The sequence below is a fragment of the Stigmatopora argus genome, chromosome 4 (assembly GCF_051989625.1).
Source record: "Stigmatopora argus isolate UIUO_Sarg chromosome 4, RoL_Sarg_1.0, whole genome shotgun sequence".
Taxonomy (NCBI): Eukaryota; Metazoa; Chordata; class Actinopteri; order Syngnathiformes; family Syngnathidae; genus Stigmatopora; species Stigmatopora argus.
Window position 1 is genome coordinate 20,634,012 of NC_135390.1, and position 19,098 is coordinate 20,653,109.

The 19,098-nt window shown below is 41.1% G+C and overlaps 1 protein-coding gene across 2 annotated transcripts; it reads left to right on the forward strand.

The window, feature by feature from the left end:
• Positions 1 to 207: 207 nt before the first annotated feature.
• Positions 208 to 18,315, forward strand: mdc1 (mediator of DNA damage checkpoint 1). 2 transcript variants are annotated; one of them, XM_077598148.1, is made up of 12 exons: positions 208 to 760; positions 1,452 to 1,997; positions 3,194 to 3,272; positions 4,663 to 5,594; positions 6,659 to 6,718; positions 6,947 to 9,798; positions 11,863 to 11,919; positions 12,035 to 12,217; positions 12,297 to 12,422; positions 14,350 to 14,460; positions 15,564 to 15,728; positions 15,803 to 18,315. In XM_077598148.1, exons 1-12 carry the CDS (start codon positions 625 to 627, stop codon positions 15,809 to 15,811), a joined length of 5,256 nt encoding a protein of 1,751 aa, XP_077454274.1. In that variant the 5' UTR covers positions 208 to 624; the 3' UTR covers positions 15,812 to 18,315. The 2 variants fall into 2 exon arrangements, with proteins under 2 accessions (XP_077454274.1, XP_077454273.1); XM_077598147.1 differs by lacking the exon at positions 15,803 to 18,315 and having other exon boundaries at positions 15,564 to 15,793.
• The last annotated feature ends 783 nt before the right edge of the window (positions 18,316 to 19,098 follow it).

Below are 19,098 nucleotides of genomic sequence, written 5' to 3' on the forward strand. Positions count from 1 at the left end.
TTAGATTTTTTTTTTATACAATTGAAACGAAATCCGTTCACTTTAAGAAAAGTACGGCGCGAAACATTTCCTGTCTGATTCGTGACGATGATCCAATCAGAGAACATGAAGTGAAAAACGGCCAATAGGTGTTGAGTATATGTAGAATCCCTGCCATTCTGACCAATCGCAGTAGTTTTTGATACATTTTAGTGGGTGTGACTCTACGTAACCCGGAAAAGCGACATGTATTGTTTATCTCTCCATTGACTGGAGTGAGGCGTACGAGGTACATTTATTTTCCCGAAATTACATCTTAAGTTGGAGTGTCAGATTTATGTTTAAATATAAAAGTATCTGATAGTAGTAGCAACGATGGTGCTTAAACGCCTCGGATACGTTTATATATGACGCAATGAAAACACGTTCACATTAACGTAACAATTCTACAATGTAAACATTTCATCGTGCATGTTAACGTTTCAACCTCGATCTCCAATTTTGTAGTACTTTCTTCGCGTTATTAAACGAACTAAGAGGCAGAGTTAGGTATGCTAACGGACTCGTGCTTTGATGTCATGTGCTAAGAGGCAGATTTGAGGGTTTTTTTTATGCGAATGGCATAATTTTAGTTTTTGGCAAGGAATGGAAGCCACACAAGCCATTAACGACTCCTTCTTAGAGTCAGATGAGGAAACAAATGAAGAAGAGAAGCCGAAAGAGGCGAAGGAACCTGTAGCCAAACTGTGCATCTTCAAAAATGACCACGTTCCTGAAAGAGGTAAGAAACATAGGGTACACGGTCGATTGGTCGCCGGTCTTTTGGTCGCCCGGAAGGTAAGTGCTAATTACCATTTAAATCGTTGCTCAAATTCCCTAAATACAAACTGCGAATTACTATTTAGTCATACTTAATGCCCTAGTAATTATTAGGCTAAAGAAAAGGTCCAAATTTCCCGGACTTATATTGTTTTTTGTTGGAGAACTTGTTAAGACCCTGACTGATGTCGCTTCTTAAAGGGACAACGCATGTACATACAAACTCTTATACACTCACATGTCGGCTCAGCGAAACTGCTCATGGCCATTGTTGGCTTTTATTGATGCGTAGACCGTGTTGTTTTACCTTGTTTTGTCGCCGTCTTTTGGTCGTCGTCTTTTGGTCGCCGGTCTTTTGGTCGTCGTCTTTTGGTCGCCGGTCTTTTGGTCGCCGGTCTTTTGGTCGCCCGTCGCGGTCGGGGCGACCAAAAGACCGGCGACCAATCGACCGCACACGGAGACATAGCCATATGAACCTATCTTTACAGAAATTGGAGGTAACAAATGCTAAATTCAGTATCCACAGACTATTGTGTTGTAAGTACTCTAAATCCAAGAACAAGTACACTAGCACTTTTGTTCCCCAATTAAAAAAACATAAAATCCCCATTTATGTGAATGTTAGACTCTTAATGCTCTTCCTGTCTACACAGAATTTCCTCTTTTTATGGGGGATAACATACTTGGTCGTGACGTTTCCATCTGCACGCTTCCCCTGCTGGCACCCTCCATTTCCAAACAGCACGCCACCATCTCCATCTCCGTACACCGGCGACGAGGATCGCGCAAAGGAGTGGATATGGAGGCTTTGGTTTGGGACTTGGGTAGCATGAACGGCACCCGCAAAGGCCGCCTTAAGCTGACCCCAAATGTCCGTTACGCACTGAGCGAGGGGGACCACCTCGTGATGGCCGACGTCCCGTGTCAGTACGTCAAGATCACACGCGAAGACAGAACGTCTGAGGCTCGTGTCAGTGTTCCAGTGGAAAAGACAGAATGTGTTAAGGCGAGCGCCAGCAGAGACTCACAGGCCTCAACTACGGTTTCATCTGTGGGCGTGGCAAAGAAGCTTTTACAAAACAGCTGTGTGTCCTTGGAAACCACTCCAGTCCAGACCCTAGGGACTTTGGTCCCAGAATCTGATTCTGACTCTGAAAGTGAGGAGTCAGGGCACGGAGAAGTCAAGCGCCAGCTTCTAGGTATGTTCATGGTTTCATTCTACAGTGGTACCTCGACGTATGAACACCCCGACATACGAGCATTTCGAGATACGAGTAAAATTTAGAGTAAATAATTATCTCTAGATACGAGACAATTTTTGAGATGCGAGAAAGCCAGGTGACCAAGACATGAGAGGCTGTTTATCATTTTAGTGCACTTTTTTGCTGCATCTCTTTCGTGTATAACAGATATCTACGAGCACTGGGCGGAGCGTTGCATTTTTTTCAGTGTTTTTTTTCCGTCACTCAGTGCGAATGCCGGAGCGATCGCTAATACGAGTAGTATATATTACTTCTCGTTGGCTGCTCATAAGATCATCAGGGGCACTGGCTCTCTCCCTCGCAACTCCACGTGTAATATCTCTGGTCGCAACTACCTCTTTGTAATGTCTCTGCGAGCACTGGGCGGAGCGTTGCATTTTTTTCAGTGTTTTTCCCCCCCTTAGATTTTAGCTCCATTAGCGGTGTGATTGCTAATTCAAGACTACTTCTCGTTGGCAAGTGGTCGTGCGTTATCCTATTGTGAGGACATTTGTGTGCATCATTTTCGGAATATTTTGAAGGGAATACAACAGCAAACAGCCCATCGATACTAAAAGTTAGGTTGGAGGCGGGGAAAACAGAGCCAACCCGTCCGGGAGAATTGTATAAAAATGTAAAACAAAATTAGAATTAAGTTTAGTGTAAGGTTAGATTAAACTTGTTTTTGAGTGTGTCTGCATCGTAATCCAAGTTCATTTAAATTTGTTTATGTTATTTTACGATTCACCGGTGCAAAAAGTCTCCCCCGCTCAATGTTAATAGATGGCGATTAGAAGAAATAAAACATTTTTATCCAATCCAATATCCTGTTTTTGATGTTTTTTCAGAGGGTTGGAACGAATTAATTAGTTTTTAGTTCATTTCAATAGGAAACGTTCGTTCGAGTTACGAGTAGATCGACATATGAGCTCAGTCCCGGAACGAATTAAGCTCGTATCTCGAGGTACCACTGTACAGTACTCCCAGTAGACTTCAGAACTGTGCAGCAATTAATTTCATACAGCAATTTAATAACATTAAAGGTGCACAGCTGTGAATTTGAATATCAACCATATACAAAAATATAAAAGACTCGTATAACAATGGCATGAAAGATAAATTGTCTCGTTAACATTTCGATGGATGTTTTACAGGATCAGAGTCTGAAACCCATCAATCCAGTCAAATCTGTTCAACATTTTTGAGTCCGGCAAACAAAATAGTCCCTGAAAGGTATGTTTTACTTTTTTTAAAATCTTGATATCAGATACTGCAGAAACTTGTCATGCCGTTAATTATCTATTTTTTGTAGTCTGCATACTAAAGCCTGAAATACTGTTGGCTACTTGAAAACTAGGTTGAAAATCAGTACCCTTGCCTTGCCATGTCGTTCATATCTAGTCATGAATTTTAACTTCTTATTTGACTTCATTTTTTTTTAAATCCCAATTTTTTAAGATATCATTTTTGTGCATTATAGAACATTTTAATTTCGGTACTATACCACAGTGATACTTTTGCAAATAGCTATCATACCATGCCTAAATGTCAGTAATTTGTCATCAGAAACATTGCTTAAACATGCCTCTTAGGTTCATTTAAAAACCCCAAACTATCCATTGGCGTGAATGCAGACTCTTTTTATGTGGATTGGATTGGATAACTTTATTCATCCCGTATTCGGGAAATTTCATTGTGACAGTAGCAAGAAAAGGCATAGTTATAAGTTAGACAGTACAGTTGCAAAGGCCGCAGAACAACGAAGCAAAAGCACAAAGTACAAAGCAAATCAAAGTAAATGGGATCATTAAGAATCACCAAATCAAATCATTAAGACAGAAAAGCAGCAAAAACACAAAATGAGCCAGAGTGGACGGAGCTACCGCCACCGGCTGCCACTTGAACGGCGCCATTTTGGTTGCGGTAGCAAAAACCGATACAGACTCAAAAGACGTAAAGTTGGACAAAAACTGGAACCACACACAGGAAGTCTTCCACAAGATGGGGAATTTCTGCAGACTATGACCGAGGTAGAGAATATGCAGAGTCACTCTATCCGCACAGGAGCTGAAGACAACAGTAGCAGTGTAGAACCCCTCGACTCCATTTCCGGCCTGGTAAGCGCCGACAGCTCTTCCATCTTATCCCACGATGGAATGGTTGGTCAGACGCGTTGCTTCTTCTCCCGGCACTTTTGTCCAGCTCCAACCTTCCAGCAGCATTGAGGTGTTGCTCCTTCTGCTGCATATTGTAACAACTAGTCCCATGTGTATGACAGCGTAGGCATGGCTGAATGGTTCCAAAAAAGAAGTAGCCGAAAGAAGCCAGGCTAACAGAACAAGGAAAGTTGTAAAACATTAAAGTATAAAGTACAAAGTAAAGTAAAAAGGAATGTATTAAGAAATATTAAAATGTAATTAAAAAAAAAGATAGAAGGGCTGACATAAGAGTGTACAGAGCTACTGCCACTGGCTGCCGTGTGAACGGCGCCATCTAAATGTCCTGTGATTTGCTAGTTAGGAATACAGGACAAATGTAATTGGGGGTGAATGAATAGCTACAAAAATACAATCATTGTCCTATTGTTTCAAAAAGTTAAAAGCTAATTGTTTACTCTCCATAGTCCCTACTGTGAGGATGAAAGTCCTGCCATCCCATCCTCGTCTACTAGAAAAAAGCCTCACGGACGTGTCAGCTTCAGCCCAGAGAAGTCGACCATGGATGTTGGCGGACAGCAGAAAAAACACACGCTCACTATGGTCGACGACAGTGACGAGGATGGCTCCGTGCAAAATGATCAGACATTGGAAAAGGCCACGCTCAAGGAAAGTAAGCACATTGCACCCGAACAGCTGAAAAGCCCCGCTCGATTTTCAGAGGACAAGCTGTCACAACTGTCCACGGGCTCCGTCTCTAAATTTAACATGGACAGCGACACTGACGTGGAGGAGGACGGTGGCGAGGCGGAACCAGCGCTAGACCAGAAGCCAAAAGCTGCGTGCTTTCACATGGACAGTGATACGGATGTGGATGACAAAGACGACGCAGTGACGGGCGGCGCGTCCACATCTTTACAGCCCAAGGCGGGCCACGAAGTCCGTGACATGTCACCCAGTGCTAAAATAGCCGATATGGCAACACCAGTGCTGCCGGGTGACTTCCAGCTAGACAGTGACACAGATGTGGACGAAGAGGCTGACAGCACCGCCGGGGATGAGACACCTTCCAAGATGGATTTGATTAAGGACATGTCAGGGTCTGTTGAAGACCAGTCCCCCAGTTGTTCTACACATCCGGATCTCAAGGATTCAACTACTGGATCAAATAACAGCAATGCGATGAGAGAGTCTTCTCAGTTTTCACCTGTTGCCACCACACCTTCTTCAGTTGCTCATGGTATCACCGCTACAGCTGCTCAATTGGACTGCGAGTCTAGTGTGCCCCCTACTGATCAGGACAGTGATACCGATGTGGAAGAGGGAAAAAATCCAATACATCTTGAAGGGATGAAAAAATCACATCAACAGAATTGCTCTACCCCTGTGCTGCTTTCAGGTAACTGTCATAGTAAAATGCATAACCATATTATTTGGTGCAGGGGGAGACTTTTAGCACCGGTGAATCGTAATATCACATAAACACATTTAAATGAACTTGGATTATGATGCAGACACACTCAAAAATAAGTTTAATCTAACCTTACACTGAACTTAATTCTAATTTTGTTTTACATTTTTATACATTCCTCCCGGCCGGGTTGGCTCTGTTTGCCCCGCCTCCACACTGACTTTCAGTCAATATCGAGGGTTGTTTGAGTTTGTATTCCCTTCAAAATATTCCGAAAATGATGCACACTAATGTCCTCACAATAGGATAACGCACGACCACTAGCCAACGAGAAGTAGTCTTGAATTAGCGATCGCTCCGCCAACGGGAGCTAACAGGCTAAGTGGGGGGGAAATACTGAAAAATGCAACACTCCGCCCAGTCCTCGCAGAGACATTACAAAGGGGGAGTTGCGACCAGAGACATTACACGAGTGAGTTGCGGGGAGATGTTCTTACGAGCAGCCAACGAGAAGTAATATACTATACTGCTCGTATTATCGATCGCTACGCCATTTGACGGAAAAAAACACTGAAAAAAATGCAACGCTCTGCCCAGTGCTCGTAGATATCTGTTATACACGAAAGAGATGCGGCAAAAAAGACTGTGCGCTACAATGATAAACACCCTCTCATGTCTTGGCCACCTGGCTTTCTCGCATCACAAAATTTTTCTCGTATCTAGAGATAATTATTTGCTCGAAATTTTACTCTTATCTCGAAATGCTAGTATGTCGGGGTGTTCGTATGTAGAGGTACCACTCTATATGTATTTTTTGTTGCCTTTTGATCGGCTAACTATAATTACAAAATGTACACTGCATTTCCCGCTACCCTAATGTGACCAGGTAGAAAACCAATCTATATTTGTAGGTGATATATTTGAATTTGTTTTAGTCTAACCCTACATTTTAATTTCTTGTTTGTTTTTATAGATAAAAATGTTATAGGAACACTTATCTATTTTTGAATGATAAATACTCTTATTTCCTCCTTGCATTGGGTGTTTGATAGGAGGCGTGGAAGAAATGGATACCCAAGCTTTCTTTAGTTCTTCACCAGGTCTGTGGAAAGGTAAGATCTCAAACTCTTATTTTATTAAAAGCACCATTACATCGTGCCACTAGAGTTGGCGTAGTTAAATAGCCAAATTTGCTGTTATTATTATCTATTAAACTTTTAACTCCGGCAACTATTATGATACTGACAACATGACATGCAATCATGCTAACTTTGTTCTACCTATTAGCAGTTCTGAAGACAGTTTCAGCAGGAATGTGGGATCTGCTCTATTGTGTTCAGGTTTAGACAGCCCAGAGGAAGAAGATATGGTTGTCGCTGATACACAGTACTTCGTCCCTCAGACCCAAGAGCAGATCGGGAGTGGCCTCAATAATGTCAGTCGGGCCTTAGATCACGAAATATCCGGCAAGGACTTGGAAGAATTCCCTGTTATAGGAGCATCTTTCCAGCTGGCATTATCTGACAACAGCAACCTGCAAAGTGAGGCTCAAGCTCTACCAAGAGAGGGCACCCAGGCCTTTGGAATGGTGGCTGAGGCTGAAACCCAAATATTTTCCAATACCTCAAATGCAGAAACAACATCCCTCGGGAACGATTTAAACAAAGAGACCAGCCAGGGCTTCAGATCGCCTTCAAGAAGTCCTGGGATTTTGAAAAGGAATCGGCACGTTGTTCTGGCTTTACAAGAAACACAGCTCTATGTTTCAGAGCCTTATGGTGAATCTGAAGAAGACACAGAGGAAGAGACCCAACCTCTTGATTTGCCCAAAAATCCTGCAATTGACCTCCTGACTACACAGAGTCCTTCTGTTGCCTCTTTGCAACAAAACCAGATATCTAAAGAAAGTGATTTGAGAAAAGAACAAGAACAAGTCCCTCTCCTGGAGGAAAAAAAAATACAACTCGATAAAGAAATGCAATCCGATACGAGCTCTCGTGGTTTTGCTAATCGTCAGCTGATTAGTTTAGCTGCAACCCAGCCTATGGCTATGAGTGAAACTGAAGAAAGTGATGATGATGGTTCTGTCTTGCTTGAAGAAAATGTACAACCCAATTTGATTTCTCATGGTTTGGCTGCTTGTAAGAAATCTTTAAGTATAGCTGCCACACAGCCTTTGCCGACAAGTGAAAATGAGGAATCTACAGATGAGGATTTGACTCAAGACATGCTACAACCCAATACAAGTTTGGCTGCTAATCATTTTATGAGTATAGCAGCAACCCAGCCAATTGCTAACAGTGAAAATGAGGAAACTGACAGTGAAGATCCAATTCCAGTGTTGCGTGAAGGTCAAGTCCAGCTTGATAAGGAGATCCAACCCAAGTATAGTATAGCTGCAACTCAGCCTTTAGCTACAATTCAAAATGAAAGTGATGACGAGGAAGACTCCATTCCAATTTTGCGCAATAAAAGAAAAGCAAGACAACTCCAAGACACGCAGTCCCTCTGTAGTACTTTTGAAACCCCATCAGACAGTTCGACTTGTAGAAATCCTTCAAAGGACTGCGTTAAAGATCCCCCAAAACCAGGAACTACAATTCAATCGATGGAAGAAGAGACTCAATCTAATGTTCAAACCCTGGCTAACAATGAGGAAAATCGATCCGGTCACGGTCATGAAAAAGAACAGACTCAAGCGCTTGTGAGTTCTCAAGTGTCTTCTGCTTCAACTCAACTCATGGACTCGTGTGAAGATGACAGCGAGATCCTGATCTGCAGCTCGAGGAAAAGAAAAGCCAGACCGCTGCAAATTGACGATGAGACGCAATCGCTCGTAGGTTCTCAAACAGAAATGAAGTCACGGGAGATGGAAAATTCGGAGACTTCTGCAGTTGAAAGTCGGTCACCAACCTGTGACAAGTCAACTCCAAAATCTGAAAAAAGTCCATCTGAAATCAGAACCAGCCAAACTGCACACTCAAAAACATTGTCACAACTAAGTGAAAAGGAGGAATCATTGGACAAACGACAAACAAGAGGCACTAAAGTCAGAGGACAAACAGGATCGGCTAAGAGCGAAAGTCAGGCTACAAGGCAGCAGGGTAATCTTCTTGAAGTCCAAAATAGGGACCCGAAACAACAACATGAAGTTACAGAGAGTAAAAGAACAGAAGAAACTTCACGATCAGAAACAGTAGATGAAGAAGAAAGACTTGAGAGACCAGAAACGAAAGCTAAACGACAAAAAGTTGATGGAGCCAAGATGGAGCCTCAACAAAACAATTTGTCAAAACCCCAGCTACCAAGAAGAAGCCAAAGAGAAAAAAGAACAACCATCGTACCTCTGTCCACAGCAGTTTTAGACGATGCCCCTGCTAAGAGGACCAGATCCCGCTCCAACTCTTCCAATTCGGTTAGTTCCGAGGTGTCCACATCAAGCACCCAACGGAGTCAGGGGTACGGTCAAAGTACCAAGACTTCAAACAGGTCTGGACCGTCGTGTACCACCAGAAGGCGGACGGTGGCAGCTAATCCTTCTGGTTTTCCAGACAAATCAGAGCAGGACAAGAGCCTGGATTCTCCCCTGGGTTCACTGTCAAGATCCACTTCCTCGAACTCTCTGGCTTCAGAGATGTCCTGCAGCAGCTCTTCGAGAGGAAGTAGAAGCAGACAACGAGTAAGTGAACGCAAAAAGGAGCCTGAGCCCAGTTCCATCCAGTCTACACTAAGTCCAAACCCTGGTCCTAAGGCGACGCCAGGTGGGAAGAGGAGTAGGAAGACTGAGGTATCCACCACTGAGGTTTCTCATGAAGCTGTCAACAAGCCAGAATCAAAGCAAGTGGTGGCCACCAGGGGGAAGAGGCAAGCAAATGTTGAGCAATCGTCAAATCTGGCAAACAACACAATAAGTGACTCTCCACCGCCGCCTAAGAGAAATATCAGGGGGAAAGGAAAAAGTCAAGTTTTGGAAGCACCAGTAGCGCGTAGAAACGAAGTAGAAGCCGAAGATAAGAGGGAGGGAAGAAGGAGAATGTTGGAGGTCAACGTGAAAGATGAGAATCCAGCTAAGATCCAAGATAAGAGAAGAACCAGAGCATCCTGTGTTCAGGTGGACAAGAATGCTAAGGAATTTCCTTACAACATGGTTGAAAGTGGGACATCTGTTGGGGGTTCTGGTGAAGGTGTTCAGGTAACCCTTTATATACATTACATGTACATGATGGAATTGTGTTCATTTTTTTTCCTCAGCAACATTTGGTCTAGTGATGAACTTAACAGTCGCACCAATGAAATTAGTGATAGACTAATGAGGACTTTGTTTTGAAACACTTTTTGAAGTCCACGTGGGGTGGGGCAAGGACTAATCTAATTTTTTTCAGTGTTTTTTTTTCCGTCACTCAGCGTGAATGGCGTAGGGATCGCTAGTAATTAGAATTAAGTTTAGTGGAAGGTTAGATTAAACTTATTTTTAATTGTATCTGCATCGTAATCCAAGTTTATTTAAATTTGTTTGTTATTAAACAAGCGTGTTGCCATGCAAAATGCGCCCCCTCTTCGTAATCCGTATAATTTTAGTACTATTAAACACATTTTGGTAATATTAAACCACTAGTTATGTGTTACTTTGTTAATAGATGGCGATTAGAAGAAATAAAACCTTTTTTTCCAATCCAATACGTAGTGTGTTTTTGGTGTTTTTTCAGAGGGTTGGAACCAATTAATTTGTTTTTAGTTCATTTCAATGGGAAACGTTCGTTCGAGTTACGAGAATATCGACATACGAGCTCAGTCCCGGAACAAATTAAGCTCGTATCTCGAGGTACCACTGTATCTTGTTAATCATCAGTTATACAGATGTTAAAGATTGCCTGGTTGTGTGAGAAGTTTGCTATCCATAGTGCACAAATAATTAGCCTTTAATAGTCCTCATTTCTCATAGCTCTTGGGTAATGGCTCCGATTCAAGTGCAGGCTTACCCAGTTGTGGCCACTAAATGGAATGTTAAGGAGCTGATAGTTGATATTACGGAACATTAGTCATCTAGAGTGCTGCTTTTGTCTGTCTCCATTCTGATTCAGCCTTCCCAGCAAATGCAATTTAATCTAAATCACTGACTGTCATCTTTTCTTCGCTGTTGCTAACCCACCAGAGTACCCTAAATCGTGACCGGACATTTCGTTGACGGACTCGCGAACGATTGTTTTTAAAATAAAAGCCAATGAATAAAATTGTTTTATTATTTTTTTTTATTAAAAAGAAGACAAAGGAAATTCACAGATGGGAGTTTTTATTTTTCTTTATTAAAGAAAATAAAACAACAAAAACTCGCTCGACAACACAAACATTAACATTTGGGCGTGTGCAAGTACTAAATGGGCTCGTCTCTAAACACACGAAACGGTTCCTACGTTGAGCGCTCCACATTTGGACTAGGGGATAGTGGTTAAGGTGGTACTCTGACTTTTTGTCGAAAGACGTTTGGTCCCCGGACGTTTGGTCGAACGGTCGTTTGGTCGACCGGACGTTTGGTCGACCGGACGTTTGGTCGACCGGACGTTTGGTCGAACGGACGTTTGGTCGAACGGGCGTTTGGTCGAACGGGCGTTTGGTCGAACGGTCGTTTGGTCGAACGGTCGTTTGGTCGACCGGACGTTTGGTCGACCGGACGTTTGGTCGACCGGACGTTTGGTCGAACGGACGTTTGGTCGAACGGACGTTTGGTCGAACGGACGTTTGGTCGAACGGACGTTTGGTCGAACGGGCGTTTGGTCGAACGGGCGTTTGGTCGAACGGGCGTTTGGTCGAACGGACGTTTGGTCGAACGGACGTTTGGTCGAACGGACGTTTGGTCGAACGGACGTTTGGTCGAACGGGCGTTTGGTCGAACGGACGTTTGGTCGCCAGTTTGTTACTGTTGAAACCAGCTCTAAAAATTATAATCATGAGAGAGAGTGAGTTTAATATCTAAATATCTAATATCAAAATATCAACAGTAAACTCTCTGTCAATTTGACAGCGACCAAACGTCCGTTCAACCAAACGTCCGGTCGACCAAGCGTCCGGTCGACCAAGGGTCCGGTCGACCAAGCGTCCGGTCGACCAAGCGTCCAGTCGACCAAGCGTCCGGTCAACCAAACGTCCGGGTACCCCCTAAATCATCACCAACGTCATTTATGCATTATTGGATTAAGAGCTGAATGAATGGCTATCTAATGAGGAATTCTTACGTGTGTTCATGCTCCATATTTTATAGCCTCAGACCCCAATCAGCAACAAGAGGCGAACCCGAGATTCCAGCCATTCTTACAAGGTTTGAGCATACGCTAGCTACTATAACGTAGAGCTATTCTGCAAAAAATCGCTATGCTGCCAATTTCCTGAGTACAGGTCGGTTATACTACTAACCCAGGTTGTTACCTGCGCAGGTGCTCTTCACAGGGGTGGTGGACCAAGCCGGGGAGAAAGTAGTGACGCGACTAGGAGGCGTTTTGGCTAATGGCACCGCAGACATGAACTGTCTGGTGACTGACATGGTGCGGAGGACTGTCAAGTTCTTGTGCGCCGTGGCCAAAGGAATCCCAATTGTCAACACACAATGGCTGCACAAGGTTAGCCGGCAAATGCTCAGCGACTTTAGAACATTTTTGCATGTGCCTGGATCAATTGTGGATCCTTCTTCCCCCACAGAGTGCTCAAGCTGGGACATTCCTGCCTCCCGAAGCCTTCATGTTGAACGATCCAGAGCAGGAGCTGAAGTTCAATTTCTGTCTTCAGGAAACTCTGAGGCTAGCCAGCAGAGAGCCTCTCTTAAAGGTGCTTAAACTTATTCATTGCATTTATTACAGAGAGGGTTTCTGTTCTTCTCCCATCCCCCGTGGCAGCCAGGTTAATATCATTAATGACTGAGCCACATTACAGCTAGCGGTAGCGTTTTTTGGAATTCCATCAGGGTTGCCCGGTATTCTCTTAACACCTCTAAAATACTTTAGCTTTCAGATCAACTAACATTAATCCAACTGGCAGCATGTTTGTACATTTGATTGGATTGAATAACTTTATTCATCCCGTATTCGGGAAATTTCATTGTCACAGTAGCAAGAGGGTGAAAATGCAGCTGCAGGAAAATACATTTTAGACATAAATAGATAGGTAATACATAAATAACCAAATAAATAAATACATAAATAAATAATTAAATACACATAAATAAATATATAAATAAATAAATTATCATGTTGCTGAAATATATATACATACATGTATATAAATATTAGTGGCGGTCCGTGAATTTCCTAGTGACGCCTTCAGCTATTGGAATTTAGTCAACCCTCAAAAAATATTTTATGGCTATAAAACCTCTACTGCAGCTACAGCTGCGACACCTAAAAAAATCATCAATAATAACCTCATACAATTGAAATATTATGTAGGAATATAGCCATATTTTACTCACCAAAAATCCTTTTTAACTGTACACAATATCCATCCTTCTTTCCTCCTTCTTTTCTATCGCCATCGAAGCTAATGCTGAAAGTCGAGCCTGTCCTGTCGTATTTCTGGCATACGTTTTTATTCGATTTAGTGCTGAAAATGTTCCTTCCCGGTTGTGACAGGCTTGCTTGCTTTGGAGTTGTCCGACCTTTCTTAATGATGTCCAGCTTTTTTTTCTTGAAAAGTCCATCTTGAAATTGGCTTTAAATCAACACAACAATATATTTGCTTGTGCAGCTCGCTCCAGATACAGTTTGGTAGCTCTGACTAGTCCACTCTATCACTAACCAATCATAGTTGGTGAAAGCGATGACGTATCCCTACGCCTGTGACAAGGCATTGTGGTGTTGCCAACTTGAAATCTGATTGGTTAAAGCAACAGTCTTATCGACGCTTGTTTAATGCAGCAGAGCCTGCAGAACTGATTGTGAAGGCCTTGAGGCAGATTTCTGACCCTGGCAACAAATAATGGCTGACATGTGATTGGTTAAATGCTTCAATATGAAAACACACATCTGGAAGCAGTGCAACCAGGGGGAAAGCAATGGAAGGAAGCTAACAGACAATTTGGAATTATTTCATAAGTATTCATGGACAAAATATAATTAACATCAGTCTGTGATTCACATATTTCTTAGGCCAGCAGAGAAGGCCTGAAGGCCCTGACGGCACACTACTGATAAACATACATACACATAGATGTACATGTATGCATACGGTTGGTCTTAACATTCAGCCATTCTTCAGCTTCTCTTATGTTATATATATATATATATATATATATATATATATATATATATATATATATATATATATATATATATATACTTTTTTTTAATATACTATATTTTAAAAATCCCAATTTGAAAGGAATTTTACAAATTTAGTTTCCTTTTAAATTTTGGTGTGTACAGCTTATAATTAAGGGCGTCAGTAAATATTCATATATTGCTTTCAGTTTCAGGGTTTTTTGACTCGGCCAATATGAAATGTAATTATACCTTTATTTAACGCGCATTTATGATGACACAGGCTGTTTAGCTACTGCTGAGACATTAGGCCATGCTAAGGCAGGATGTAAACAGAGCCCATGCACTTCCACTGCTGAGTCATCTAAACGATTGTCTAATCTTGAAATGAAAAAAAAAAGCAGCAAAGACTAAAGAAGCACTTACAACGACAATTTATCGATCTTTTATGCGCAGGAATGTTAGAATGATTTGATCTCACATTGCATTCTCTCTTCCAGGGCTACAAGATCCACATTACCAAATCAGTGAAGCCCGAGCCTGTCCACATGAAAGACATCATTTCCTGCTGTGGAGCAACATTCACCCCCAAAATGCCTTCTACAAACAAGGTACAAACTCCTCCACCTTTATGGTACAGTGGTACCTCGAGATACGAGCTTAATTCGTTCCGGGACTGAGCTCGTATGTCGATATTCTCGTAACTCAAACAAACGTTTCCCATTGAAATGAACTAAAAAACAAATTCATTCGTTCCAACCCTCTGAAAAAACACCAAAAACAGGATATTGGATTGGAAAAAAATGTTTTATTTCTTCTAATCGCCATCTATTAACAAAGTAACACATAACTAGTGGTTTAATATTACTAAAATGTGTTTAATAGAACTAAAATTAGAGGGAGGGGGCTTTTTGCACGGCAATGCGCTCGTAACATAACAAACAAATTTAAATGAACTTGGAATACGATGCAGACACATTCAAAAATAAATTTAATCTAACTACACTAAACTGAATTCTAATTTTGTTTTACATTTTTATACCATTCTTCTGGCCGGGTTGGCTCTGTCTGCCCCGCCTCCAACCTGACTTTTAGTATCAATGGGTTTGCTGTTGTATTGCCTTCAAAATATTCCCAAAATGATGCACACAAATGACCTCACAGTAGGATAACGCACGACCACTTGCCAACGAGAAGTAGTCTTGAATGAGCGATCGCTCCGCCAACGGGAGCTAACAGGCTAAGGGGGACACTGAAAAAAAATGCAGCGCTCCGCCCAGTGCTCGCAGAGACATTACAAAGAGGTAGTTGCGACCAGAGACATTACAAAGAGGGAGTTGCGAGCCAGTGCCCCTGATGTTCTTATGAGCAGCCAACGAGAAGTAATATACACTACTCGTATTAGCGATCGCTCCGGCATTTGCGCTGAGTGACGGAAAAAAAACACTGGAAAAAAATGCAACGCTCCGCCCAGTGCTCGTTGATATCTGTTATACACGAAAGAGATGTGGTAAAAAATACATTGATAAACAGCCTGTCATGTCTTGGCCACCTGGCTTTCTCGTATCTTGAAATTTGTCTCGTATCTAGAGATAATTATTTGCTTAAAATTTTACTCGTATCTCGAAATGCTCGTATGTTGGGGTGCTCGTACATCGAGGTACCACTGTACACTGATTCCCCCCATAAATTTGAAGTCTACTTTCCTCCTCAGCCTTACACCTTGGTCGTTTCCTGTCCGGAAGACTGGCCGCTATGCCGCAGGGCCGTTTCGGCTTCACTCCCAATCGTCACGGCCGAATTCATCCTCTCTGGAGTCCTGCGGCACAAAGTGGACTATGATACACACAAGTTATCTGTCCCTTTAAAACCGACAAATGTAAAATTCTAATCATACTTTTCATTTCATCTGCTTTTTTTTATCCTTTACATTAACACCCCAGTTTTTCCCAGGCCGTCTGAAAGGGGCGAATGACTTCGATTGACAGGTCATTGTTATCCCCCGCCTCCTGCTTGTGGCTGTCATCGGATAACATGAAAAAAAAAAAAAGAGCGCAACCCACAATCGCCCGCCTTTGCCGTGTGCTTAGAGTAAGTACCTTTTAAACAAGCCTTATTTAAAGTGTTCCGGATGGGAATAATGACCCCTTCATTATCCCCTGTCACCTCCCATTGAACAAGCTAGGGAGAAATTAGTGATGCTTAAATGCGTCGTTGCAAAAGAAGGGAAATATTTGTGTGGCAAAACGTTTAAAAAGAAAAAAAAAATGCTTCTACAAATCGATAAAAAGATCCGATGGGTTTGTAACACCACAAGAGCTCGTGTGCCTTTCCTTTTTTATACACTGGGATGATAATGTACATAGCAGAGTGTCCTCTCGTCTCCATTAACCACCGTCAAACGTTCCATTAAGCCCTCATCCTCTCCTATTAGTTCCTCCCCGGAGAAGATATTCGTTTTAAGAGTCCGTATTCAGTTGTCATCAATATCTTATATGCTTTATCTGCCCGGATGCTAATGATTGTGTCACCAAATGTACTCTTGTACTTATTCTCCATCTAGAATGCCACAAATTTGGGAGAAAATAGTCAGTGTTTGTCTATCTGGTATGTTTTTTTTCTTCACTTTTGCAGTTATTTCTGGTTTTAGGAAAGAATCATGGTGGAAATAGTGAATATATTTGAGGAATTCAAACACAGAAGTCAGTGTCTGTCTATCTGGTATCGGGTTTTTTTCACTTTTGCAGTTATTTCTGGTTTTAGGAAAGAATCATGCCGGAAATGGTGAATATATTTGAGGAATTCAAACACAGAAGTCAGTGTCTGTCAATCTGGTATTGTTTTTTTTCTTCACTTTTGCAGTTATTTCTGGTTTTAGGAGAGAATCATGGTGGAAATAGTGAATATGTTTGAGGAATTCAAACATAGAAGTCAGTGTCTGTCTATCTGGTATCGTTTTTTTTCTTCACTTTTGCAGTTATTTCTGGTTTTAGGAGAGAATCATGGTGGAAATAGTGAATATGTTTGAGGAATTCAAACATAGAAGTCAGTGTCTGTCTATCTGGTATCGTTTTTTTTTTCACTTTTGCAGTTATTTCTGGTTTTAGGACAGAATCATGGTGGAAATGGTGAATATATTTGAGGAATTCAAACACAGAAGTCAGTGTCTGTCTATCTGGTATCGTTTTTTTTCTTCACTTTTGCAGTTATTTCTGGTTTTAGGAAAGAAACATGGCGGAAATAGTGAATATATTTGAGGAATTCAAACACAGAAGTCAGTGTTTGTCTATCTGGTATTGTTTTTTTTCTTCACTTTTGCAGTTATTTCTGGTTTTAGGAAAGAAACATGGCGGAAATAGTGAATATATTTGAGGAATTCAAACACAGAAGTCAGTATCTGTCTATCTGGTATTGGTTTTTTTCACTTTTGCAGTTATTTCTGGTTTTAGGAAAGAATCATGGCGGAAATAGTGAATATACTTGAGGAATTCAAACATAGAAGTCAGTGTCTGTCTATCTGGTATCGTTTTTTTTTCTTCACTTTAGCAGTTATTTCTGGTTTTAAGGAACAATCATGGCAGAAATAGTGAATATATTTGAGTTATTATGACACAGAATAATGGGTGAACAACTAAGATGTCAACAAAGACATTTTTTAGCTCAGGGATGATTTTGGATGTGGAACAAAACGGGAAAATATGGGGTAATAAAAAAAATCGCATCGAAGAAAGGATTTAACAATACTGCCTTTCATTTTTTTGTGATGTTTGTCCGCAATAGAATGACCGTTTTGCATGAATGACTGTTTTTTTCTCTGTGGAGAGAAAATATACTGTATGGCTACATTTATTTATTAAAAGGTATTATGGATCATGTTTTAATTGAAGTTTTCATTTGGAATATGGTGGTGCGCCTTTGTTATTGTCGCAAGACTGTTACGATATTAGAAGCGAGTGCAGTCGCAATTGATTTTGTTTTGCGAATTAACGAGTTTAATTCGGAAAAAAAGTTATGTTGTCTTGTTTTATTATGAGGCAAACCGGTCGGTACTGGATTAGTTGGTAGACCATCAATAGAGAATAAAAAGAAATAATGAAATGTAACCTGGTGTATTTTTGAAAGGAAAAAAATATTTTTACTTTTGTACTTAAGTTAATTTCAGTCAGAACCGTTTTTTTACTTTAAAAATGTTTAAAAAATTGTTGGATGTCATTTTTATAATTACTTTACTTTGTTTATATTTTTTTGTTTTTATTATGAATAAAATGTTTTTATTTTTCCAATTTTTAGTACATCATTTCCAATTTTTAGTACAATTCCTGATAGAGGGAAGAATGGGGTTAAATGTCCCAATTTTATTAATTTTCATAAATTACTTTCATCAACTAGTTTTAGAAAAGTCATTTAGTTATTACAGGATAGCTCAATATCTTGTCAAGACATATTTACGCATATATGGAAGGGGATATTTCATCTTTTAAAAAAAATCTTTACCAGTATGTCTGTGTTTATGTTTTTATTGAAGATAATAAAGAATTGTCAACAATTCATGAATTGGGTTGCTTATTTGTTTGTGTGTTTGTGCTCAAGATCACTTGATTGCACTGCTTCCAGATGTGTGTTTTCATATTGAAGCATTTAACCAATCACGTTTCAGCCTTTATTTGTTGCCAGGGTCAGAAATCTGCCTCAAGGCCTTCACAATCAGTTCTGCAGGCTCTGCTGCATTAAACAAGCATCGATAAGACTGTTGCTTTAACCAACCAGATTTCAAGTTGACAACACCACAATGCCTTCTCGCAGGTGTAGGGATACGTCATCGCTTTCACCAACTATGATTGACTAGTCAAAGAGTGGACTAGCCAAAGCTACCAAACTGTATTTGGAGCGAGCTGCACAAGCAAATATATTGTTGTGTTGATTTAAAGCCATTTTCAAGACGGACTATGCCAGAAATACGACAGGACAGGCTCGACTTTCAGCATTAGCTTCGATGGCGATAGAAAAGAAGGAAGAAAGAAGAAAGGAGGATCGATATTGTGTACTACAGTTAAAAAGGATTTTTGGTGAGTAAAATATGGCTATATTCCTAAATAATATTTCAATTGTATGAAATTCCAGGGGAAAGTCATCCTCCGGACCCGGTTCTGATATCTGAAAAGCTCCAGTGTTTGTATTTAATCAATAAATGCTGTTAGGAAGTGGATTTTACCCCATTTTAGTCCAATGTTTGCCGGTACGCCATTGAC

What these genes read in the sequence shown, in the direction of transcription:
- mdc1 (XM_077598147.1), top strand. Translation starts at nt 625, where the DNA reads ATGGAAGCCACACAAGCCATTAACGACTCCTTCTTAGAGTCAGATGAG. An exon ending in AACAAAATAGTCCCTGAAAG is followed by an intron (nt 3,273 to 4,662) that starts GTATGTTTTACT and finishes TACTCTCCATAG; the next exon opens with TCCCTACTGTGAGGATGAAA. An exon ending in ATTCCAGCCATTCTTACAAG is followed by an intron (nt 11,920 to 12,034) that starts GTTTGAGCATAC and finishes TTACCTGCGCAG; the next exon opens with GTGCTCTTCACAGGGGTGGT.